This window comes from Equus quagga, chromosome 14 (genome assembly GCF_021613505.1).
Source record: "Equus quagga isolate Etosha38 chromosome 14, UCLA_HA_Equagga_1.0, whole genome shotgun sequence".
In the NCBI taxonomy this organism is placed as follows: domain Eukaryota; kingdom Metazoa; phylum Chordata; class Mammalia; order Perissodactyla; family Equidae; genus Equus; species Equus quagga.
Window position 1 is genome coordinate 60,020,297 of NC_060280.1, and position 27,478 is coordinate 60,047,774.

The 27,478-nt window shown below is 37.9% G+C and overlaps 1 protein-coding gene across 2 annotated transcripts; it reads right to left on the reverse strand.

The window, feature by feature from the left end:
* Window positions 1-1,401: 1,401 nt before the first annotated feature.
* BTG4 (BTG anti-proliferation factor 4) lies at window positions 1,402-27,420 on the reverse strand. 2 transcript variants are annotated; one of them, XM_046638533.1, is made up of 6 exons: window positions 27,329-27,420; window positions 18,015-18,100; window positions 17,245-17,442; window positions 16,639-16,776; window positions 15,849-16,047; window positions 14,142-14,324 (listed from the first exon to the last, which is right to left on the reverse strand). In XM_046638533.1, the coding sequence occupies exons 3-6, from the start codon at window positions 17,415-17,417 to the stop codon at window positions 14,142-14,144; spliced, it is 693 nt and encodes a 230-aa protein (XP_046494489.1). In that variant the 5' UTR covers window positions 17,418-17,442; window positions 18,015-18,100; window positions 27,329-27,420. The 2 variants fall into 2 exon arrangements, 1 of the variants encoding a protein (XP_046494489.1); XR_006885103.1 differs by lacking the exons at window positions 14,142-14,324; window positions 17,245-17,442; window positions 18,015-18,100; window positions 27,329-27,420 and adding an exon at window positions 1,402-1,527 and having other exon boundaries at window positions 15,849-16,003; window positions 16,639-16,731.
* Window positions 27,421-27,478: the final 58 nt, after the last annotated feature.

The window sequence follows — 27,478 nt, forward strand, 5'->3', positions numbered from 1 at the left end:
CATACACTGTTCTGAGTACATTACGTTTAAAGCTCCAAACAATGCTATGAAACAGTAGAAGAAAATCTGTTGCCATCTTTTCTGGACCCTCATTCTGTTGTTCTTTCTCCTCTGTTCCTATTGACTGAAACTCAGTGGCTCTTCCATGAAGATGGGCAAGAGAGCCTGAAACACAGTGCATACAGAGAACAGGAGGGATGGAAGGATGGATGGATGGATGGATGGATGCAAATACACCTTTTCCTAAGCTGAACTGTATTATTGTTGTTGTTACTGTTTTTATCAATATATCATTACTGTACAGAAAAGTCAGTGAAATCGTTACTGGTTTCTCTTTATCCCTGTAGCCCCAAAAAGCCCTTTGCAGGATTTTCCAAAACCTCAGATAATGCAGAAGGAAGAGCTGATAACTGTGCAATCCACAGACCTTTCTGCCAGGGAGTTTGTGGTTTACCAGTATGGCCTCTCCATCCTGCACCTCCTCATCCCCCAGCTTCATGTAAGTCTGGTTTCCGGCCCCTCTGTGAAGCAGTCATCTGTGGAGCCATGAAGCCAGGGTGACTAGGAAGGAGGCTTTGAGGTGGTAGATATTCCTTAGGATTAAACACCTGCAACAGGGAACTTTCTAGTCTCTCCTTTAAGGGGACTGATAGGAATCATTTTACCAATCTAAAGTCTAATCTCTCAAATGATAGTAATAGTAATAGAATGAATTAAGCACTTTGTACATGCCAGAAAATGTTCTAATAATTTGCATGAGTTATTTCATTTAATCTTCAAAAAAACCCATGACATCAATATTATAATTTTTTTTTCTCATTTTGAAATTGAGGAGGAAAGATATAGAGTGGTCGAGTAAACTTACCCAAGATCACCCAACCAAAAGGCTAGCGCAAGCGTAGACTCCAGGAGTCACAGTTTGAGAGTCCTCAGGCCTGACTGCCAGTCTAGTCTACCTCTACTTAGAAGTAAATTAATTCTTAGCATAAATATCAAACACATACTCTTCCCACTGTCGTGTGGTGTATACTGAATCTACTTATCCTATTAGCATTTTAAATTGATGTTCCAATGCTTTTACTTCTCTTTAATTTGGTTGGTGCTATGCAGCTGAGTTGCATGAGAATTTTTTAGCAGAATGATGGGTTTGGGTTTTGGTTTTTGGTTGGTTTTGTTTTTTGCTGAGGAAGATTAGCCCTGAGCTAACATCTGTACCAATCTTCCTCTATTTTGTACATAGGATGCCACCACAGCATGGCTGACAAGTGGTGTAGGTCTGCGCCCAAGATCCAAACCCATGAACCCAGGCCACTGAAGCAGAGGGTGCCAAACTTAACCACTACACCACAGGGCTGGCCCCTGGTTTTGTTTTTATTTGTTTTTTATTCTTTTCAGGCTCCAGAAATCACCCTGAAGATTGCTTCTCATCTTCCTGCCATGGAACCCTCCGACAATGCCTTCCAAGGTTCCTTCTTCTATCAGGTGCTGCAAATCCAGTCCCAGAGATGGGTTGTAGAATTCTAGAGTCTAGCAAAGATAGATGCAAACACAGCAATGTTATAAAACATTTTCTCTCTCAAGTCCTGATATATTTTATTCTCCCTTGGTAATAAGTCATTTAGCTAAGGCATAATAAATGTCACCATGTAAGAGCTTTCTCTAATTAGTGAAATGAATATGTCCTGGCTTGTGCCCGGAGAATCATAATGGCTTTGTGCCCATTAATGAATCTCGGTCACTATCAAGCTGGTGGTTCCAGACTGGTGTTTCCCGTAAGAGTCACCGTTCCAGCTTCAGGAAATCCTGCACAATCAGCATCTTTCTACAGAAAGGGATCTAAATTGTTCCTGTCCGGGTAGTTCCTCAAATATAGAGGTTGGCAGTGCCTCAGTGGAACTCTAAGCCAGTGTATATAGACCTTAAACACTAATGACAGTACATTGGTAAACAATGATTGTGAAAGGAGGAACTGCTAATCATTGTTAGAGGACTGGGAAATGGTTTATACTAGACTACTAAATTGTTAGGGGATTTAATAAGACCAAAAATTACTAAAAAATGCTACCCTTCAGGCATTATTTCACTTGATCCTCAAAGCAGTCTGTGTAGTAGGCAAGAATTTAATCCCATTTTACTGAAGGGGAAACAAACTCAGGATTCATTGAATACTGTGTGTCAGGCACTTAGCCATATGCCTTACATGCATCATCTCATTTACAACTTACAACAACCCAACCCTACGGGGGCGGGGGGTGGTACTCTTGTTATCTCTATTTTATGAATTAGGAAATTCAGGTCCAGAGAGGCCAAGTAACTAGCCCAAGACCACAGTGTTAGCAAGAGTTGAAACTCAAGTCCAGGTATATTTGAACACCAGACTCATTTTTTAACCACTAGTCTGTGCTGCCACCCACAGCTCATTCCAGGGATGGATCTCAGATTCCAATTCCAAATCACCTAAGGCTTTTCCATGCCAACCTTTTGCCTCTTAAGAAAATGAACAAGGGAGTTATTTCAGATCAATTAGGCAAGACAGGAGATTGAGAACTTGATTGCAATAAAGGCATGACAGACAGAGAAAGCCTGAGAGCCCTCTAAGGCAATGATTCTCAAACTGTGGTCCTTGGGCCTCATGCATCAACCACCTGGGGAGCTTGGTAAAAATGGAAATGCCGAGGCCCCACCCAAAGCCCACAGAACCAGAAATTCTGAGATGGACCCCAAGAATAGACTCACTCCCGTGTGATTCATAGTCACACTAAAGTTTGAGAACCGCTGCTTAAGGAAACAATGATTGGAGGACATTGATAAAAGACAGAGATACATGAGAAATTTTGCTCTCAATTTCCCACTGTTTGTTTTCTGTAAGATGAGGGTAGCAGAAAAATTGAGAGACAGTGGAGAAAAAGATTCATTCACAGAGTTGAACTGAAACAAGAATTTTCCCTTTGTCGTCCAAATCTTCCCTTCAGTAAATTTCCAATAAGCCCAGGGAGTCTCTGACTTTATGATTCCAAAAGTTATTTTAAACCATATAAAACTAGAAAAAGAAGGAGGTAGTGGAAATGCTCCCTGAGGCTGACATCTCTGTGTTTGGGTATCTTCTCCGCTTAGAGTGCTGAAAGCACACTGTTTGTTGGGAGAGAGTGTCTGGCATCCGTGGGAAGCTTTGTTCTGCTCTTGATCCACTGCCTGGCCCACATCGCTGCCGAGGACCTCCAGCAGGACTCCAGCCCCGCCTTTCTGAGGTCATTTTACAAGGTATTTATAACACACACAGGGCTTTTTCTTCTCTTTCTCTGTGACTCAGACCCTATTATCCAATAAATGCTTTGAGCTTTGTAACATTTCAAATCTACTTAAGTCCTCTTGGTGGCCTTTGGTTTCTACTGCTAGGCCAGGAAGAAGATTTTCCTGATCAAATTTCCTATGGCGGCATCTAACAAAATGCATGCATTCTGTGAGAATGCTGGAGAGAAGTGGTCTTCCTATGAGCACAGTATCACAGCTTTCTCTGGATATTTCCTTGTCGACGCATAAACCACCACAATTGCTAAAGCAATGATAACCCATATTGAGGACAAGTAAAGATGATAAATCTCAAGTCCCATTTTTCTTTCAACTATTATTTTAAAGCTTTAATAGCACTTGTGTAGAACAGTACTGATCTGCCCCCTCACCTTTTCCATGACCAGGGGTTGGAAGCCTATTTCAGAGAAGCATTCTCTATCACACTGCGAATGTCCGCAGTTTCCCAGGACAGTAAGCTGGACCAAAGCGTAAGCGCTCTTCTGCTGGAAGAGCAGCCCATCTCTGACAGAGGAAGAGATCTCCTCTCTAAACTCATTGAAATGAAGTGTGAGTCTCACTTGGAGCCAGAGTCATCAGAAGAGGTACCTAACTTTATCTTGTGTAGCACATGGCCTTCAGTAAAACTGTCTTCTTCACAGAGTAAATGCCTCAGTGCATGACCTATTCAGACATTTCCGGCCTCCCTAGGTGGTACACTGCCTTGACACTCAGCCTGCTTCTCAAACCACATATGACAATATTTTTTAAATCCTATATTCTACAAGGCAGACAGTGGGTACCTGGCTCTCTGAGTTAAGAGAATTGCAAATGTGACTCCATAGTTACTTAACTTATATCACATAATATATTGTCCATAAGTAAGCAGAATTCCATCTATAAAACTCAGAGACTAAATTTAGATGCCCATGTGGTAGCCTATTTACCCAAACTTACAGTATGCTTTCTGTGCCAGCTTGACGATGGTATTCTTAATATTATTATTTAAAGCACTTCTGTGAGAATATTATCAACCAGCTTTTTAACTATTAAAAATATAAAATTTAAATATATGATCCTCCATTAAAGGTCAATTCATTCCTGAAGTATAAACAAGAACGTATCTTTTTTCATTATTTATATAAAACTTTCCAAGTTGCAAGGCACTTTTATATATATTGTCTCATTTGATCTACCCAGCAATCCTGCAAAATAGGGAAAATACATATTTTGTCATATTTTGCATTTAAGGAGAAATTAAGCAGTTTGCCCCAAATCAAGAAGCTGTTTATAGTGGTAGAGCTGAGACTCGATTCTAGATCTCCTGACTCCTAAGTAAATGTTCCATATACATCTCCCTGTAATCAAATCTCCATTAGTTACTGAGTCACAGATTTATTTTGTGGTTGATGTTGATGGTGATGTTGGTCATCCAGATCACAGAATTCTGTTACACCTACCTCCCGCAAATCACAGAGATGGTCAGTTCTCTGTCCTCATCCAACAGCAGCATTTACACATCTGATCCTTTTCTCCTCCTTGATATATTTTCTTCACTTGGCTCCCAGGACACCAAGCTCCTCTGGTTTTCCTCCTACCTCTCTGGCTGTTCCTTCTCAGTCTCCTTTGCTGATCCCTCCTCTTCTCCCTGGCCTCTTAATGTTGGAGGGCCAGGATTCGGCCCTGTCCTCTTCTCTTCTTTGTCTATATTTGTTCCTCTTGGGGATCTCATCCAGTCATCCAACTTTAAATCCCATCTATATGTCAATGACTCCCAAATTTTTATCTCCAGCCCCAACCCAACTCTCTAACTCAACTCATATACCCAACTGCTTACTAGCCATCTCCACTTGGATGTCTAATAAGTATCTCAAACTTCAACATGCCTAAAACCGATCTTTCCAAACATGCTCCACTTGAAACTTTCCCCATCTCAGTTAATGGCAACTCCATTCTTCCAGTTTTTCAGATCAAAGTCTTCCTTGAAAACTCTCTCTCCGTTACATACACCCCACAACCAATCCATCAGTAAATCCTGTTGCTCTACCATCACAGCATGTCCATAATCTGACCACTTCTCATCACCTACATGCTACCAGCCTCGTGCAAGCCACCATCCTCTCTCACCTGGATTACTATACTCACTAACCAGTCTCTCTGAGTCCAACCTTGCCTCTCTTCAGTCTATTCTCAGCACAGTAGTCAAAGTGATCCTTTTAAAATGAAAATTGGGTCTGCTCAAAATCCTGCTGGGCCTCCCCATTTCACTTAGAGTAAAAGCCAAAGAAGCCAAGTCTCCCTTGTCTCCCACCCCCTCACCCACTATTCTCCCCCTCATTCACTCAACTCCAACCACACCTTCCTCCTTGCTGTTCTTCAGACACACCAGGTAGACTCCCCTCTTAAGGGTTCCGTCTGCCTGCCATGCTCCTTCCTCTGAGTCGGTGGTTCTCAACCAGGAGCAATTTTATCTCCCAAGGGACATTTGGCAATGTCGGGGATGTTTTTGATTGTCCTACTCAGAGGAGGGGTTGCTACTGTTAACTAGAGGGTAGAGGCCAGGGATGCTACTAAACATACTACAATGCATAGGACAGCTCCCACAACAAAAATTATCCATCCCCACATGCCAATAGCGCTGAAGTTGAGAAACCCTGGTCTAAGGAGTTAGAGCATGCCTGACTCCCCTACCTCCTCAGGCCTTTGTTCAAGTATCACCTTCTCAATGAGGCCTACCCTGACTTGCCTGTCTTAATTTGCAACCCTCTTTTCTTTTTTTTTTTTTTCTATTTTTTATTGTTTTCGGATGTACATCATATTTCAAATTCTGGATACATTACATCATGTTCACCACCGGAACACTAATTATAGTGCATCCCCTCACATGTGACCCTAATCACCCCTTTTGCCCTCCCCCCTCCCCCAATGGCAACCCTCTTTACCCATGTTCATCAACTTTTTCTTACTCTGCTCTACTTTTTCCTATATCACCTCCTAAGACCTACACTGCATAATTTACTTACTTTTCTTCTCTGCTAGAATGTAAGTTCCATGAGGGCAGAGATGTCGGTTTTGTTTCTTGATGCAGCCCATGTGCCAGGCTCAGAGGAGGCTTTCGATATATTTACTATGTTAATGAACATATTCATTAGTTCATAGTTTATCTGGACCCTGATGCTATAGACTGAAACATTCCAATCTACCAGAGCTAATTATTAGGTAGACAATAGCAAACATTGATTACACACTTGCCACATGCCAGATGTTCTGCTGAGAGTTTTACATGCATTATCTCATTTTTATCTTCCCCACGCTCTTTATTCCTAACTTAAAGATAAAAAAAAAAAAATTGAGGCTTAAAAGCGTTAAAAAGAATTTTCCCAAGACAGAGATGGAGGTAGAATGTTAGTCCAACCACCGTCTAAGAAGAGGTGTCATTTTACTTTAAAAGTAGAATAGTATGTAATACTCTCAGGTCCACATTCTGGCTGAGAATATCCAAGAGTACTTCACAGAAATGGGAGCAAAGATAAAACGTCTGTCCTCCACACTCTCTACAGTATATTAAGAAAAACAAAGATCTTCTCCTCTTCACCCATATGGAACATTTCCTGAAGAGCATCCTCACTGCAGAGCAACAAATCCCAAGAAAGCCAAGAGATCAATTTGGGGGTGAAGACATGGTGAGATGCCCTTATGATCTATAGCACTAAGATTGTACTTTGCTGTACACTTTGAAACTTTTTATCGTGTATGGAACATGTCAGCAGAACAAAGGATTGGAAATCAATGGTGATATGAATAAATTACATCATCAGTCACTTTATTTAAGAGCTTTGCCAGTAGCAACAGATGGTGGATCTTAGATCTCAGAGTTAGAAAGAACCCAAGAGATCATAGAGCTCATCCTTCTGCCTTCAGGCTGGTAAAGTCTTGATCCTAGAGAGCTGGAACTGAGACTCAGACTTGCCCCAGTTCACCCAGCTAGGAGAGGACAAAAAATAACTAGAGCTTGGGTCCACTACCTTCACAGGGTTTCTTCCACTCTACCACAATGATACCTACTGCTGTTTTATAAAAGGTTGTTTTAATCATAAGCATTTAAAATGTTGTATCTTTTAAAAACTAATAAATATTTTGGTTCCACATGACCAACACTCATATTTTGTAAAGCTTATGAACAATTGGCAAAGAGAAAACCTCCAAACATCTTCATTTTTCCCATGCAGAGTGGTGACCTAACATGTCGAGATCAAGATCAGAAACTAGCAACCTGGAGAAATAACTGAACACTGACGCCAGCCCTGGGCCCCAGTCCACTTTATTTAAAGTTATCACCAATGTCTGGGGTGAAAACCACTTTTAAGACTGTATTAAAATATAATATAGCTTTTAAAAGCGTGCACGTCATAAATGTACACCTCATGAATTGTCAAAGTGAACATTCCCATATAACCAGCATCCAGATCAAGAAATGGAACGTTACCAGCTTCCCAGAAGCAGCCCACGTCCCCTCCTTCCAGTCACCTGTCCCGAGAGTAACCACCACCCTGACTTCAAACATCACAAATTGTTTTTGCTCATTTATGAACTTTACATAAATAGAATCATAAAATATGAATTACTTTATCCCTTCTTTTGCTCAACGTCACACTTGTGAGGTTTATTCGTATTGTTGTATATTGTTGTAGTTTGTTGATTCTCTTTGCTGTAAAACATTCCACTGTGCAGATGTATCACAATTTATTTATTCTTTCTACTACTATGTGCATGTGGGTATTTTCCATTTTGGGGTTATTACAAACAGTCTTGCTTACCTTCTGGTGACATGTTCTACTTAGTCAGGTATTACTCAGGACTACAAATTCTGGGTCTTAGAGGATGGATATGTCCTACTTCAGTAGATACTACCAACCAGACTTCCAAATGATTGTATAAATACATACTGCCCCCAGCAGTGGATAAGAGTTCTACTCGCTCTCCATCTTTATCAGCACTTAGTATTTTCCATCTTTTTTTATTTTATCCGTTCTTCTGGGTGTGTGGTTTTAATTTGCACTTCCCCGATGGCCAGTGAAACTGAGCATCTTCATATATTTATACACCATTTGAATTCTCTCTCTCTTGAGATGTACCTAGTCAAGTGTTTTGTCCATTTTCCATTGGATTGCCTATTTAATTGATTTGTAGGAATTCTTTATTCTGCAACTATTTTTCATCATTCCGTGGATTGCCTTTTTATAAAACTAACTATATATAATGTTTCTTTTTCTGTTTTGTTTTTAGATCTAGAAAGAGAATGGTGATCTCATTTCAGCCTGCATGATTAAAAGGTGTTAAATATATCAATACATCTGATGAAGCTGATAAGAGAATTTTTTTAAATACCTATACCATTCATGTATAAATCACATAATGTATATTATAATCTTGCATAGATATATCATAACAGGGTCTAATATTTGGCAAAGATAAATAACATGCTGACATTTTCACTGTGACTAAAAGATCATTAGACCATATATCTTATTAAATATTCATTATTTAAAGATATTGACTGGACCTCTTTCTAGAAATGTAAAGTTTGTATATATTATCATTTATTAGGCTAACATCTAAAATTCTCTGTTACTGAGTCACAGAGGTATATTTGTACAATATTTGGTGATCTGGAATGAGAGTACATAAAATATAGGCCACATGGCACACACAAAATTCACTTTGTAGGCCTTGGTTGGAACACCTCAAATAGATCAGCTGCCACATGAAACAATTTTCCTGGTGAATCTGAGTGCTGATCAGGAGAGACACAACCATCACATGAATTCGATGTAAGCCGAAGAAATTTTTTCAAATACAAACTCCAAATCAAAAGGCTGCTCATATTACAAATCTAATGCTAGCAATTTAAGCTGCTTCTCACATGGATAATTCTCTTTATTGTGCCCCAAGATGAGAAGTAGAAGGAATTTTTTTTATATACAAGTTTTATTGAGTCTCTCAAGCAATGGAAGACAGACAGGCTAGTAAAAAAAAAACAACCTTTAAACAAACACACTATGTAGGTAGATAATGAATGATAACTAATTAGTGAATTCAGTATCCATCACATATTCAACATTTTTTAGTACTGAAGGTCTTTTGTCATAATTAAGAGATGTCCATACATGGCTGAGGATTTAACTCTAAATCCAACCAAAATACTCATGGTAAATAACTTTAGGGAACATAAAATAAAAAACACTGTGAGACAACAAGACAAGAAGATTTACAATTAAGATTTAACAAAGAGTTTTAAATCAGCCATAAAGAAGATCTGCTCAGAATCAACTTACTACATCGAACAAAACCATTTCTCCCATCTTACACTGACATTGAGTTCTCATTTCTTTGCTGCTAGAGTTTAGTCACTTATCTTAAATATCATTCAATTTACATCATTAGATTAGCCATCAGGCAAAATAAGTACCAAATCTGTCAGCCTTAAAACTGTTTCATTAGTTACTATCTCAATTAAAATCACCTGCTGCCTTCATAGCACAGATACCAATAAACTGGTAGTTGCCCATAAGAATGGACTATGAGGCAGCTGTTCTCCTGTCCCTTCCATGACCCGGGAATTGTTAAAGAAAGCACACACCCCCAAATCAATGCATAGTAACTTCATAAAATTAAAGACTTCTCCATACTTTGAGAAGGTAAATCATAGCTTGCTATGGTAAATATTGAGTGTGTCCTGAAGAACATTATTAAGCTATTCACATAAATTATGAAATGTATTTCCCAGAGAGCAGAGTGAAGATTAATTAAACCAGACACACAAGACTATTTAGAATAGTTAAGCCAAGAGTCCAGGGCCTCTGAGAGAGATGGCAAAGAAAAAGTCATGCAGAAATTAAAGATCTTTCTTTTATATTCCTCATTCTTGGCTGAGCAAGGCATCTACCAAAACATGATATTAGCTTCCTGGCTGACTTCTTGGGCTCTTCATCTGATTCCATTAATATACTAACAGCTGCAAGCTTTTAATAAGCACATGCTTTTTAATGGAAATACCACAGATTACAAGCCAGGGATCATGTTCTCCTTCCTGCTGCATTATGTGTATTTATTGCTGAGTCAATAGCAAGCTTCTTTTTAAAAGTTTTAAGATTCTAGTCATCTTTAAGGAATTAGCTTGTGTGCACACACATGCACAGCCCACTGACCAGAAAAAGGATAAGAAAACCTCAATAGATATAGAAGCCATGTTACCAACTATTAACAAAAAGGACCTTCTCCCCAAAATATAATACTTAGTTGTTTCAAGAAAAATTTTTTTTATTTCAAAAGTAGTACACAGACTTCTGCTTCCAGGAAGATGGAGTAGGCATACTCTTCCCACTGAGTACAACTAAAACTCTTGGACATTATTTATAAAAAGCAAACAAGAAGATTCTGGAAGGTGTAGAGAAGAAAATAGACCCGCTAGGGACCTCAGAATCCATAGCAGGATATGGTGGTGAACTCCACAGATTATCTTTTTCCCCTCATATATTACAGACTTGGAAATAAAGAAGCCAGCAACCCATAAACACCAATGGGCACAGACCAAAAAAGCTCCCCAAAAGCCTGCTGTCTCTAGCCAAAGGATTAAGAGAGGGACAGTGTAGCAAGATAGAAAACTTTTAAACAACAACTGCTTTACTCTAGCCAAACATCACAGAAAAGAAAAAACTGGCTTCATCCATGCCAGCAAAAGTTGAATGGGGAGTCTAAACTTCCACCCTTGCCAGGTTACCAACAAAGCACCCTAACCTCCTTCTGGAGCCATGTGAGAAGATGAGCAGAGAGCTGGCAATTTTCATCTTTTCATCCCCACAGGGCAGTAACGAAGACCCCTCCTCATGGTGTTAGTGGAGACCACATGGTGAATCTGGACATCAACCAACATATGGCAGTAATGAGGCCCCTCACTACCACCTCCCTGCTCGAGTAGCATTAGTGGATGCCAAGCAGAGAGTCAGAACTTCTACCATTGCCCATCAGTAATGAGGCCACCCCCACCAAAGTATTAGTGGAAACCATATGGGAAGCTGAAACTTCCATACCTGCCCAGCAGATATTAGGAACCCCTTCCTTGGGTATCACTGGAGACCAACTGGGGAACCTGGACTTTTGTCTCCCACAAGGCAGTAACAAGGCAGCACCCTCCACTAGAATGGTATCAAAGGAAGTCAGCTAAAATAAAGTTTAAATAAGATGTCAAGTCTTATAACATCAAAACTGTACAGGTTTCAGTCAAAAATCATTTATCATATTAAGAACCAGAAAGATATAACACTGAGTAAAGACAATAAATACATGCCAACACCAAGACAAGATTTTAGAATTATACGACAATGAGTTTAAAGGAGACATCATAAAAATTCTTCAATAAGCAATTATGAACATGCTTCAAACAAATGAAAAAATAGAAAGTCTTGGCAAGGAACTATAAAGTCACAGCAAATAAAAGACAAACAAGAATCAAATTGAAATTTTAAAACTGAAAAATACAAAAACCAAATTAAAAAGCTCACTGGATAGTCTCAACAGTAAAATGGAAGGGATGGGGGGGGCGGAGAAAGCAGTAGATGTTTAGATAGAACAAAAGAAATTACCCAATCTGAACAACAGAGAGAAAAAAGTCTGAACAAATGAACATATAGTGCTTCAAGAACTTTGGTACTGTAACAAATGATCTAGCATTCAAGTCATCAATGTCTCAGAAGAAGAGAAAAAAAGGCAGGCTATAAAAGTACTCAAAGAAATAATGGCTGAAAATCCTCAAATTTGGAAAGAGACACAAACCTACAGATTCAAGGAGCTTAGTGAATTCCAAACAGGATAAATCCAAAGAAATCCACACCAAGACATATTATAATTAGACTTCTGAAAACTAAAAGCAGAGAAAAAGCAGCCAGAGAAAAACACCTTACATAGAAAGGAAAAAAATTTGACAGATTTCTCATTAGAAGCCAGAAAGAAGTGTCACATTTTTCTAGTACTGAAAGAACCATCAATCCAGAATTCTACATCCAGTGAAAATACTCTTCAAGAACAAAGAGAGAAGTCAATACATTCACAAATGAAGAAAAATTAAGAATATGTCACAAGCCAACCCACCCTAAAAGGAAAACTAAAGGAAATTCTCTGAAAGAAAGAAGCTTGGAAAATCAGGAAGAACATGGTAAGCAAAAATAAGGATAAATACACTAGACTTTCCTTCTCCTCTTCAGTTTTCTAAATTATGTTTGACAGTTGAACTTAAAATTACAACACTGTCTGATGTGACTCTAAATGTAGAGGAAATATTTAATACAATTATATTATATTATAAATTATATTATAAATGACAAAGAATTCAAGTTTCTATGCTTCACTTGAACTGATAAAATGACAATACTGGTAGACCACAAGTTATGTACATATGATGCAATATCTAAAGCAACCACTAAAAAAGCTATACAAAGAGATACACTGGAAAATACTATAGACAAGCCAAAATGGAATTATAAAAAAATGTTCAAGTAACCCACAGGAAGGCAAGGAAAAGAAAACAAATGAAAAACAGAATAAATCGAAAATTAAAGTGCAGACTTGAGACCTAACATATCTACAATTAAAATAAATGCAAATAGCCCAAATACACCAATTAAAATACAAATTGGTAGAAAATATGACAAGTATATGCTGTCTACAAGGAACTCACTTCAAATATAACAATATAGGCAGGTCGAAAGTAAAAGGATGGGAAAAGATATAGCACGCACACATTAATCAAAAGAAAGCAGAAGTGGCTGTATTAATATCAGATAAAGCAACATCAGGACAAAGTAAATTACCAGAGACAGAGAGGGACATTATGTAATGATTAGAAGGGTCAATCTACCAAGAAGACGTAGCAGTCCTAAATGTATATATACAAAACAACAGAGCTGCACAATATGTAAAACTAAACTGATAGAACTGAAAGGAGAGAGACAAATCACAATTATAATTGGAGTCGTCACAAGATCCCCCTCTCAACAATTTATAGATCTAGACAGAAAAATCAGTATGTCTTCTTATTGTGTTTTCTTAATAAATTGTGTATCAATTCTTACATCTGTATGTATATGTAGGATGACTGGAAAGATGGCCACCATTTAATGTTAATAATGGTAATTTCTGGCTGGGTAGTAGGGATTTTTTTCTTCTTGGTGGTGTGTTACTCTGTTAGCTTGAATTCTTTATAATGAGCATGTATCACTTTTATAAAATAAGTCATAATTAAGTCTGTTAAGAGGTTTAGAAATAAACCAAATTTTTAAAAAGATACACAAACAAGGGAGTTTTGCTCCTTAAAAAGTAATTTTAAAACAAGCCCTCACTGGTCTTGTAGAACCAGAATACTATACCATGAGGATCTCGCTTCCCTAAATGAAGGTCAACTTTTTCTTTTCTTAATGGCTAATGAAGAAACACAAACTTTCAAAACTTTCTTACAACAAACTCAAATAGGAAGGTATTAAAAACACAATAAGTTTATTTAAACCGTTACTTTTCATAATTCATTGAATCTTATCACAGGTCAGTATCTTCATTCTATCATGTTATTGAGTACATTCACTAGTGTTACATAAAACTTCACATAAAATTAAATAAGAATTAAATTACAGCTAAGAACATAGTCATGATCTGTGTGAGAGGATTCACCATCATGCACTCTAGTCCCTAATGTGGTTATTTTTTCAGTTTCATGGGCCTCTCAACCTTACACTCATTTTCCTTTCAGAGAAAAGTAACACAGCTTCTCTGAGCTCTATGCTACAGAGTGCTCAGTCACTGCATTATCGGTGCGTGTTGACCCAGTGGTACCTGTCCACCCGGTGTATGGCAGCAGCCCTATGACCCTTAGGGTTCTTATGCAACACATGATAAGCATTTTCTAGGAGGCCCATACGGCCATCCACCATATTATTTTTGCGGGGGATTTGGAACCAAGATTGAAAGGGTCGTTTCAAATTCTCAACCTGGAAAAGAAAAAGGAGGGGGAGGAGTGGGTATGAAGATCTTCTGTAAACTAATAAGCCAACTCTAAGGACTAAATACAAACCTGTAACTCAGAAGCTAAGCTTTTCAAAAGCATAGGAAGTATGATGAATAGAAATCAAAGTAGATAATCATCTTTGGAAAATTGGCTAGCATTTTGGAAGGTATAAAGTAAGTCAAGTGACATCTTTTAACAAAATTAATTCTTTAATCCAACTAAATAATTTAAAAACACATTTATTCAAATTTATGTGTATTCTTGGGTTCTTCCCTACCCCACCACCACCTCACTGGCCCAACCCAAAACTCTCTCATCATGATCTCTAAGGCTGAGGTCTAGAAATAGCCATTTTAAACATCCCAGATGACCCATACAGATGCTTTACAGACCACACTCCCAAAGGACATTCCACTAAAAGAATATAGCTGACTATAGATCTGATCCCTAGATGGAAGATCTTTAAAGATAAAAATAGAATTAAGAGCAAATATTTCACTACATAGTTTTAAACTTTTATACATATAGGACTATATATAAACTATATATATAGTTTAGAAAACTAAACAAGCTAGAGAAAAAATATTTGCCAATAATATGTCAAGGGGCTAAAATATTCCTAACTTTTGAAGAGCCTATAATAATACATTAAGACCTCAAGTGATAAATGGGTGAAGAGAAAATCTGTAAGACAATAAGTACCCAAAACATTCTGGCACATGGAGAATATTTTTTAATATTTAATTAAGTTAATATCTATAATAGACAGCATTTTTAGGAAATTATTTTTAAATGAGAACATCCTATTTTAGGGAACATTATAAAACAGACACTTTCACATAGAGCTGATTAGACTACAAACAAAGACAGCTTTCTAGAAGGTATTCTGGCCATATATTGAGAACAATAAAATGACCATACCCAGTGACCCAGTAATTCCATGTCTGAGAATCAAGTCTCCAGAAATAACTTAAAACTCAGACATCTCTATAAAAACAATCAGCTTTTTTATATCACAACAATGTGGAAACAATTTAGATGACTACCGGTAACAGATTAGCTAAGAAAATTACAAGATAAACGAATATTTTTTAAAAATTTTTTTTAACTGCTCTGGTGGCAGGATTTCAGACCTTTGACCATTTCTAAATATTCCAAATTTTCCACGGGGAATGTTATTTTCTATTGGCAAAAAAGCCCACCAATTTTAATATTTAATTCTGAAGGAATTTAGGTGAAAGGAAACTTATGTATGTTCAAGTACTGTATGGAGAAACGGGACTACGAAAGATTGTGTAGATACTAAGCACTCAGCCAAGCAGAAGGACTATATAAAGAAGAAAAAAACAGAAAAACTTCTTCTAGCATGTTAATATTGTCATTTTAACCTTTATAGTTTTGTTTTTTCCATGTTTTCCACTTGGTTCTCTGCTTTTACAGTGAGCATATTCTTTTTAGAATGAGAATAGAAAAGAGAAGTATAAAGAAGAACTGGAACACTCTTTACCTGATAAATACTCTTTGGATTGTTGACTTTAGGAATTATCTGAGGTTCTTGGTTACAACCTTCTTCATCGGAGGAGCTGCCCGGGGAGGAGTCCAACGTGGCCCTACTAACAGCATCACTGATTTGTTGGGAGAGTTCCTGTTCCTCCCACCTGCCTTTAAAAGAAGCAATTGTAAATGGATGATTTTTCTCACCATACCTAAGTAGGAAAGGAAAGGAAAATATTCAGTAGGGATTCAACTTCTCGAAGTTTTGACCTCTAATCTTTTCTGGAGACAAGTCACTAATTTACAAAGAGTTACTTAAAAGAAACAGATTGAAATGGCTTGACAGCAAAGCTGAGAGACATTATGACCTTCAGCTGCTACACTGTCATAATTAGTGGGGGTATGCTGTAAAAGCTATCTTCGTTAATAGCTCAGAAAAAGACAAGGACCAGTTTATTTTGTTTCAGCTAATGGACTCTGAAATGCCCGATGGTAAATAACTCTTCCCCCTAGATTTTGCCTATAACACTTAGACATGATAATCTACGGTTGGCAGTTGGGTGCAGTGATTAAAGTCAAATTTCAAATACTATGTAAAATCTTTGTGCTTCCCACTCCATCCTCTCCTAATGGAAGTCTGTGTTGTCTAATAGCTTCTAAAATCTTAGCCAACCACTGCCCTCACTGCTCACCCAGGGCTTTGGAGCATCATCTTTCACAAAGGTATACAGAGCTGACTAAATGACCTAAGGTTTCCAGGGGTCACAGAGCACACAGACTCTAACGCCAATGAAATTACTCACCTGCAACACACTTCAAAGGGATCTACCCATATGGTCATCTCCTTTGGGAGTCCCAGGTGAGAAAAATCCACATTGCTTTCAGCACAAGCCCTTTCCAGAATGGGATCTTTGTTTTGATTATTGTTTATCCTGATACATCTTAAAAAAATAATGAAAGGGAAACAAAGACGTGGTGACAGGTGCTTTTGTGGGAGAATCACGTTGTAGGCAAATAGTCCCGATACACACAGCTTCCACCTCACCCCCCCACCCCGCTTCCCCTAACCCCTTCCCCACCCTCCACAGTTTTACAAGATAAAACATAATTAACTTTTTACACCGCGAGTCAGAATGTGAGTTGCATTACTAAATCACACAATTAGTGCATCAAATGTTCACTGCATATCTTTCACGGTGAACATAAATTAGAATTGTTTAATCCACCTCACATAGGGGGTTTGTGCTATAATTTTCCACTGCACTGTCACCTACTGCATCTCTTTCTTTCAAGCCCGCGTTCAAACAAATGATTTGAGCCCATAAAACTTTTGTGACTTATAGACCGCCAACAAAATCATTGCTGATGCTTGCGGCTTGCTTGTTGCTGTACCACATCCTAGCTCTCACCTGAAGGCTTGCCCTTTAGAAGGGCAATCAGAGTGCCAGTGACTTCTGTATGTTTCAAACAAGATTGTGATCAGCTTTTCTGCAAAGGCTTCTATTTGCTGTTTACTCAGTCTGTCATGCTTTTTCACCAGTCTTGTGACAAAGAAAACTGTTGTTGCAATTTCATCCCTCATGATTCAAGAAAAACTTACAAGAAGTCTGCAGCCATTAAAAGGAAACAAGAAGAAATTAAAGAGAAATAGGGTCTAACTTATTATCAACATGTAATTGCCATTTGGAAGTTTTTATACCGTAAATTTAAAACAGAAATCATTTGCCAGTCTTTAACGAACTAAATAAGCACATCAATACTATCAATAAAAACAGCCAAGAACACCAATTCCTCAACTAGCCAGCTTTAACGATTTTCAAAAAAAAAATCTTTCTAAAACTTTAATACGTTTAAGAAACAAATGAAACATCATTATGCAACTTAAATTTTTAAAAGTTCTGATATGGGGCAATAAACTATATAAGCACTACTTTTTAAAAACATATTTACAGAGAGCAAAAACATTTCAGGATACAATAGTTATAAAATGTGACTCAGGTTGCACACTTTAAGTAAAAGTTAAGGTTAATCAAACATATAATATACTTACCAGCAAAAGCTCTTCAGCCTCAACAAAAAGTGAGCCAGAATTAGAAGACACTCTGACCCACACCTGTTCTGTTAGTTTTAGGCTGAAGTTTATATAAGATGGGGCCCAAAAGCCTGAGAGGTACTTTACCTTACACAGGTGCTGTCTTTTAGGATAATCAGATAGCGTTTTCCAGGTCCCCATCAGGATGCTCCTTGGCGTGTGTAGAGTGAGTTCTTTATTGAAAGTGGTTAAAGATTTTCAAACTGGATTTGTATCTTCTATTTTGGTATTAAAGTCTTCTCTTTTATAACATAGATTGAGAATCAAGCCTTCTCCTTCCATATCCTAATATCCTACCTTCTGATAATTTCGTCTCTAATTGTAATTTGTCAACATATCAAAGAGTTGTGTCATGGATCTTTTATAAAACTTAAGACAACTTCCTTTGAACAATGATTACACTGACTACATCATTTTTTACTAAAATGTTTATTCATGAAATAAGTGGAAGAAGAGGCCAGCCCCATCGCATAATGGTTAAGTTTGTGTGTTCCCCTTTGGCAGCCCAGGATTCAAGGGTTCAGATCCCAGGTGTAGACCTACACACTGCTCATCAAGCCATGCTGTGGTGGTGTCCCACATACAAAACAGAGGAAGATTGGCATGGATGTTATCTCGCAGCCAATCTTCCTCACCAAAAAAAATAAGTGGAAGAGATCTCAGAGTTTATCTAATCTCACTTATTCTCAAAGTGTGGGTCACTGACCATCTCATTTGGACCCACTGGGCTGCTTGTTAAACATGCAGATTCTTGGACCTTATCCCAGATCTACTGAATCAATACTTCTAAAGGTGAGGCCTTGGAATCAGTGTTTAACAAGTTCCCCCAGGTGACTCTTATACCCACTAAAATTTAAGAACCACCATGCCTGACATAAAAGTCTTTAAACCCACAGTAAGTGGTCATTCAGGGTCTTCATCATGAAAAATAATTCATTCTCTTAGCAGGAAGCCCATTTCATTTCTAAAAAGCTCCAGATATCAGGCAGTCCTTCCTCCCTATCAGGAGCCCAGTCCACCTCTTTGATTCTCTCTCTGTGCTGCCTAGTTTTTCATCTAGAACTACAGAGGTTCTATCTAACCCTCCACCACATGAAGACACTTCAAATACGAGCGTTCAGCTTCCCCGGGTCTTCTCTTTTCGGGCTAACTATTCTCAGCTTTTTAACAGTTCTTCCTACAGACATGTTACTCAGATTACTCAGACACTTCTCTGAGCTCGGTGCTCATGTCTGGATGAGTTCCAGACATGTCAGGAATCCCCTTTTAACGTGTGGAGCTCAGAATCACACACAGTGCTCCGGGTGTGCTCCCCCCTTACAGAGTAGAGTGAGGCTGTCACCTCCCTTGCTCTGAATTACAGTCAATCACATATTAAAGCCTGCCTAGCCGTTGTTACAGGAAGGCTATACAGCAGAGCAGCTAAGAAATCAGCTAGAAAGTCAAGTGTCATGGGACTGAATCCCGGTCCCTAGCTTACTAGAAACTTGGGGAAGTTTCTCAACCTCTCTAATCTTCAAAATCTCAACTATAAAAGGGGGTAAGAAGAGTACCCAAGGCCTTGGAATCAGACTGCCAGATTTGAATCCTAGCTCAATTTACCACGTGACATTAGCAAGTTATTTAACTTCTCTGTGCCTCAACTTCCTCATCTACATAAAAGAAACAACAGTACCCACTTTGTAGGGTTGTTATCATAATTAAGTGTAAAATGTCTAGAACAGCACCTGATAGTAGATGCTCCATAAGTGTTAGATATTATTACTTCTAGGACAATTACCATACTACTACTATTGTCTTACGACGTATTTGTCAAGATTAAAGTATATGAAGCATTTAGCAGAGTGCTTAGCATGTAGTAAGTGCTCAAAAAGTGATAGCTTTTCTTATTAATAAATGTAAGTTTATATTTATCATTTTATTACATCTTTTCTAATGCTTTGTGGCTTAAGTGGTGTATAAAACAACTACCTATTGCAGCTATACCTATCAGATTTCATGTGTTAAATTTAGACCACCACTATAGGGAATCCAGATTATCTGTGACTCTGATCTTGCGATCCAATAAATTCCCTTATCTTTTTGGCTACCTGTTATCTGTAAATTTGACAAGAATATGTCCTGCTACATGTAATGAGTACATAAGTTGAATAGGATAAAGATGAAGCAGAGTGCTTTGAGAAAATCCAAGTCACTCTCGAACACACTGGCATATATTCTAGAGAGAGCTGCAAGCACATACTCTTTAGAAGTCATTCTGTAGCCTAACTGTTTACAGTAACATTAGTACTACTATTTTGAAACTGTTATATGTATAGAGAGAGAGAGATGGAATAGAATAGGGTAATGAAAATATTTAACATTGTTATGAACTAAGATTTTCAATGTAAGGAAAAAGGGATAAAATTGTAAAATCAAACAAATTTAAGTAAAAATCCTATAATGTTAAATCTGGAATGGCAATATTAATATGAACTTGTGATTTTTTTCTTTTCAAAAATATGTATTATTCTGTCCACTGAAAAGTCCTAGAATCAATAAACAATCCTAACACTCATTTAATGGGAATCAGCCATTTCCCACTTAAAAAAAATCCTTGGGGAAATGGCTGATTCCAGTTCTAGTTCAGGTAATATATGAGATGCGCCTGGAATGAATTATACCAGAAATCAAGGAAGCTATACAAAACCAAAGGGTGATGTCAAAAGACACAAGAAGAGCTCCCACTGGCCAAAGGTAATTCATTTTGAACATTGTAACAGATACTGAGGTCCTTCAACCAGTTCCCCTCTTCAAGGTCAACACGATCATCTCCCAACTGCTGGAACCATCAAATGCTGATGGCTCATAGTTGCATCTCTCATTGTAAATTGCTCTCAGAAACTATCTCAAGGTAAGTTAGCCACTGACCAAGGGGTGGCCTGCAGCCACAGCTAATGTGGGGATACAAAAACCTGGCCCCTTTGCCTCAATTTGCAATGACTCTGAAGGGCCACCCCATCTCCAGAGCTCCCCATAAGACAGCTGAGACTTCAGTTGCAACGCATCACTGGGCCACCTCTCCCTCGGCCCAGTCCTCTCTTTCTCACTCCCTTATGTGTATATCTCTCAAGATGACTCCCCAGTAAATCTTCTGCGTGCAACTCCCCATCCCACAGTCTGTTTCTAAGGAACCAGTCTAAGACAGTTTGTACCAGAATGTTTTAAGGAAGCAAACTCTAAAATGTGATTTTGAAGATGGATTACTCACCTGCTGGCTGGAATAAAAACCTCATTGCTAGTACTAGCAGAAGATGGATATGGATAGCTCCTGGCATGCTGGAGTGGTGTAACTGCTAAAACTTTCACCAGTGATGAACTGAGATGAAACACAGATATTAGGGGGTGCGCTGGCTAGTGTAACATCTTTGATGCTTAAGTATGAGAAATGATGATTCAAGGACTACAGAAATGGATGGGTGAGCACCTTGATATCTAGTAACAACACGATTTAATTAGTTCAATTCAATTCGGTAAGTATTTAATTATCTACTATATGCCCAGAACATATGAAAATAAAGGTGCGACTAGGACATTAATGATCTTCCACTTTCACAGTATCTTATTTGTTTCAGCTTTCCATGATATATTTCTCATCCCCCTCATTCCATTGCAGGGGTCCAAAACTGCTGCTCTTTGGAATCATCTGAATATCTTTTAAAAATACTGATGCCTGACTCCTACCCCCAAACATTCTGATTTAATTGGGATGGAGTACAACCTGGGCATCAGGATTTTTAAAAGCTCCCCAAGTGATTCTAATGTGCACCAAAGGTGGAATATCATTAAAATAGATATCTCCTAGCTATCAAGGAGATTTTAAATTTATTTTACACTGGGGTTTTTTTTTTTTTTTTTTTTGGTGAGGAAGATTGGCCCTGAGCTAACATCTGTTGCCAATCTTCCTCTTTTTGCTTGAGAAAGATTGTCTCTAAGCTAACATCTGTGCCAGTCTTCCTCTATTTTGTACGTGGGACACTGCCACAGCATGGTTTAATGAGCGGTGCATAGGTCCACACCTGAGATCCAGGCCTGCAATCCCCAAGCCACTGAAGCGGAGCACAAGAACTTAACCACTACGCCACCAGGCCAGCCCCTATTTTACACTTTTGATTGGTTAGTAATGCCTTAAGCTTAACAAAGATTATTATAACAAATTTGCATCATTTATTCTCGTCTTTTCTAGCCTTTGCTGGGATAACTTTTGCAAAGATTACTTCTTAAATTTATCTTAGAAGTAACAAAACTGAAAATCAAGACAACTACTCATGTATTGCTGGAAATAAAATTTGCTTCAGAACTAAAGACAACATACGCATTAGCAGATACTCAAATTTTTTCTTTCCAAATGTTTGCATTTACAATATTAAACTGGTGCCAGGGGCTTTCATTATTTCACCTTCCTGGATGACATACTGTTCTATTGCTCTTCAAGTTGGTGACACACATTAGCTGATGAGGCTTTGAACCCTCCCCTAGCGTTATTTTCTGCAACAGGCCCAGGCAGGCCTTGGAAGTTCTGAATAGAACAGTAGAATAGCAATGTACTTAGATTTCAGAAAAGAACAATCAAACAGAAACTAAACATCACGCAAGACTTCCTTCAGTTGCTTGTTTACAATGATTTTAAACACCTTATTTAAATCACCTCCTACACCTTAATGACAACCATACCTTCTATTATCATTAACATTCACTCAGCGTCTATTTACTGACCATCTACTACATATTAGATACTGCTAAGTGCTGTGGGATTAAAAGAAAATTCAACTCTCCTTCCAAGAGGTTTATAATCTAGAGAAGAAAATCAGATATGTACACAAGTGACCATTTGGATACAAAGTTTGAGAAATGGGGTACTCAAAAATTGCTGCATGTTTCAAGCATGGTAACCAAGACAATAATGTTACCAGTGAAATAAGTGAGTTCGGCAGAAGAGCCAGTATAAGAAGAACAACGGTTGGTTCAGGTTGAGATATACTGAGTTTCCGATGGCAATTAAACACCCAAGTAGTAATGGCCATTGAAAGCATATTAGAATTTAGCAGAAGCTCTAGCCTAGGACAGCTTAAGCCAAACTCATATTTAAGTAAAATAGAAAATGGCTGCTCAAATTTGAAGACAAAAAACAACTCTTCCACTGTTTTTACGTAATGCCTAAGATCCCATCATATGACATTTATTGCCTTGATTAAGACATTGTCTTTCCGTGACTTCCTTTTGAAAATGTCCAATGAGTTCTCCACAGTAGAAGAAAAGGATCGTGTTCTGTCTGGAGACGTTTGGAAGAGGGAAGGAAGCCTGGGGAGGGCGCCACAGAAAATGAAGAAATTTGAGGTTTCTGGCCGTGTGAAACGAGGATGAAGAACAGAACAAAGGGGAAGCATCAAAGACATATTTTACCTTTTTATTAAGCTTATAACAGAGAATCAAATGGTATAAAACATGAAAATGACCAAAATGGCCTTGTACAAGTAATAGTTTCCAGAATTGCATTTCTTCATTTTAACACGAGGGAATTCAACTTGATCACTAAGGTATCTTCAAGCCCCAAGGTTCACCAATAAAGATAAACCTTCAACATCTGATTCTACGTTTGTCTTCTTGATTTTAGCTAAACTTCATCTATAAAATGAAAATATTTACATATAGAAGTTCAAAAATAGGCAAAATAATTTTAAAATAGCATCTAAATTGAACATAAAATTCACTGGACTTCTGATGTCATAAGCAGTCTTCTAATCAGCCCTATTTGATTTCATTAGCTTCCATTCCTTAAGCTGCAGCTCACATCCCTAGGCTCATCGACCCATTTGCAAATGCACGTCATTGCTAATGAGGGAAAAAATAAAGACGTTTTAGCAAAAATACCACTTCAGACAAAAAGTGTATTTTTCTGATAACAACAAGTAAGTAGCATCATTTTGTAAAGCAATGAACTGATTCTACAACCCACACAGGAACTCAGTCCCATTATGATCAAACTGCATATAAAGGCAGTTATATGATCGAAACAAAACTGCATATACCAAAATTCAACCCAAATCAACCCAAAGGAAATTAAGGTTAGAGCTGCCTAACCTACTAAGAGAAACTCATTTACTAATAAACTAAATGAATCTTAAACCATATGATGCTTCTTTTTCATAAAGTTATCATGCTAGTGTTTTATTTACCACAAGCCATTTTCTATGTGCATTATTGAGCACTCAGAAGGTTAGTGGCATTGTGCCAGAGGGCACAAAAAGATATATATATCATGCATTAAGTTGGAAACCAAGATAGCCCACTAAAAATACTTGAGGGTGTGAGAAATTGTATATACAGTGCTCTGCCCTAATATAATAAATATGTGTTACATATGCCAGCACTCTGTACTATTATAATAAAATGCTAATTTCAAAATGCTATTAGAGTATTGGAGAATAATGCTCTCTTACTAATGGAAGGTACTAATTATAGAAGGAATATATTAAGTGCAAAAGGAGTTAGAGAAGGGAAAGATCACCAAGGGAATGGCACCAAGGAAGATTTTACCCAGGAATTAGGACTTGAGCTTGAGACTGAAACAAGCTACAGATGAGCTGAGTGGGGAAGGACCGCATGAACTTTACTAAATGTCAGCATGATGAAATCCTTGAGATGTATGCTATGGATGTAGAGGAAATAAAGATAACAAGTGAGAGTTACGTAATTTTTAAAAACTAAAGAATTTAAATTCCACCTAGAAAAATGGCTTAAGTGCGAAATGGGGAGAGTAGAAATAAAAACAAGAATAAGTAGACACAGAACGATGCTTAAGAGAATGGCATTTTAACGTATTTTCATTCTTGTAAATGAATTAACAAGATAATCAGTCAATTTCCTCCATTTGGCTTCATAGCGTTACAGGACACATCCTAGAACTCATAAGAATAGACTTTCTTTGTGCCCCTAGACTGCTTGTTCACTTGAAATTACCTCTGTAAACGTTGAAAATCTACCTGAGGTTTTTTGGAGAGGTCACAGAAGCTCATCAGTGGTGGGCAGTGCCCAGGAAAGCTAATCTGTTTAGTCATAGCCTAGAGAAGTTCATGGCCCCTCCAATGACTCACAGAATAAAGCCCTGAAATGTTCTGGTAGGGCCAGTGCAGTCACCTGCTGCCCTATGGCTAATTTCACTGACCAAACGTTATGATGTGGTGGTGCCAAGGGAGTGGTTTCCTTTGAATTCACATGTGTATATGACCCTGTTTAAAACAGCCGGGCTTTTGTGATCGTCCTCGCTGCTTCTCCTTGTGGACTAACCCTTCTCAAGATTTACTTCCTCCTGCCAGCCCCTCAATACAGCTGGATACTCTCAGAGCTGCTCCTGCGCTTTCTGCTTTCCTCATTCTATTCTCTATTCAGGAAAAGCCCATTGCTGTTAGTTAGCTACTCTGTCCTCTGTGAACCACAGCAGGTGCTGGAGGGTCAATGAAAACTAAGACACTGTACCTTTCTTGGGGATCTCATTTATCCTCACGAATTCAACTATTACAGCTTTAGAAAACTACTAAATTTCTCCTTCACTTCTGGCCTCTTTCCAGAGTTCCAGCTCCATATATCTAACTCCACCACAATGTCCTTCCATTACCTAAAACTAAACATGCGCAAACCTAAACACATCATAATTATCCTTCGCCTGGATTTGCCTCGCAACATCTCCACTTGTCATTGAAACCTGAAGGTTAATCTTGTTCTCGCTCTCTTCACTTTAACCAGTCACCAAGTCCTATGAAGTGTCCTTCACAAGTCTCTTATTCATACCATATATTTAATACACCACTTCATCCCAAGGCGATGAAAATAACCTCCCCCATGGGCTTTCAGTCTCCTTGTCTCTCTCTCTTCTAATCTATGCCAATTTATTAATCTCCATAAAACAACACATTATATAAGTCATAGGTCCTTCAGTCATTCTTCAGAAGAATGAGATTAAAACTCCCTGGCCTGAAATTTACAGTCCTCCATGATCTATCTCCTACTAACCTGCCTCTCTAATCTTACTTCCCCAGTGGGAACACGCTCATTGCTCTCCCAATTGACCATGTATATTATGGTCTCCATGAAAATACTTGTGCTTTTCCTTCATAAGTTGCTCCTGCTACCAAGAACATCCATTCTCCATCTTCTTCCTTTACCTATGTCCTGCTCTTCCTTCTAGCTCGATCCCATATTTTCCATACAGCCTTCTCTGTGTCCCAACTTTTGGTGATTTTCCCTTTTCCTTTTTCCTAAATACTGGCAATAATGAAGCTTACATTAGTATTCAGGAGTCTTTAAACACCTATTAATCTAGCCACCTTGGTATTTAATATAATTATATATAATACAAATATATAAATAATAAATTATTATATTGCATACATTAATATAATTAATACACTATAACTTTCTTAATTAATTATCTATGTATACAAATTGTCTATCGCTCCAACTTGACCATAAATCCCTAGACTGTGTTCCTTAAAGATGGTAAATATACAACATGGTTGCTCCTACTGCTAAGCCGTAACTAAGGGCTCAAGCAATTTTAATTATAAAGCCTATTTTTTAGATTGTGATTTACTAAAAGATAAATTAATCTAATGTTTTCATATTGGAAGCAACAGTATCGATTAATCAATAAATATAAACAAGAAGCTAATTAAGAATCTGGTGCACTCTTACTAATAAGAGTAACATGAAATGGAATCAGATTTATAAAATTATAAAAACTGCTGGCAGTTCATTTTAGCTGGAAAGAAAACATCCTCTCATAATTCAACGGATTCACTGATTTTTAGTTCTTTAAAGGCACTAAATTGACTTCAGTCTCCTCTTGCTTCAACATATAAACTAGTTCCTAAATACAGTATTATGACTGTTAATAAAGTAATCTGACAATTACTGATCTATCTAAAAATCAAAACGTGGTTTTATATTTCCTAAGAGAAAATACACATTTTTTAAAAACAGGTTTAAAAAGAAGCTGCTAAAATCCGGTAATTTCTAATCAGTCTGAGTCTTCTCTTCTTCCTCCCTGACAACATCCATCAAAAGCTATGGAAGATACAAAATGTTCAGATGGTGTGTTTGCGTGTGTTGACAGGAGAAAATAGGTTGTCTCCATCTTTTGTAATTCCTCAGTCCCATCACCCTAGCCTCTTATCTAGGAGTGGTAAATCTAGCCAATATAAATTCGCCAAAGCTAAAGCAGAAGGTATTTGTTTTCTGTACTCTTCCTGGTTTCCTCCTAATCACCAATCTCACCTCCTTTCCTTGGTGCTCCTTCTCCAGCACCCTAATCACCAAAAGCCCAGAAATTAAATAAAACAGTAAACAATTTCCCTGAAAGGTACCTTCCTGGTGCTGTCTAAAACAAATGCAATCTTCTGTTTGGGCATTTAAAACACCACGAGCATTCTTCCTTAGATTAAACCGTGGGTCTCCCTGGTCTCCAGGCATGCCTAGACATGAACCATAAAGGCAATGAGATCCGTGGAGTTTCT

What these genes read in the sequence shown, in the direction of transcription:
- BTG4 (XM_046638533.1), bottom strand. Translation starts at nt 17,417, where the DNA reads ATGAGGGATGAAATTGCAACAACAGTTTTCTTTGTCACAAGACTGGTG. An exon ending in TCTAAAGGGCAAGCCTTCAG is followed by an intron (nt 16,777 to 17,244) that starts GTGAGAGCTAGG and finishes TATTTTTTTAAG; the next exon opens with ATGTATCAGGATAAACAATA. An exon ending in ATCCAAAGAGTATTTATCAG is followed by an intron (nt 14,325 to 15,848) that starts GTAAAGAGTGTT and finishes TTTCTTTTCCAG; the next exon opens with GTTGAGAATTTGAAACGACC.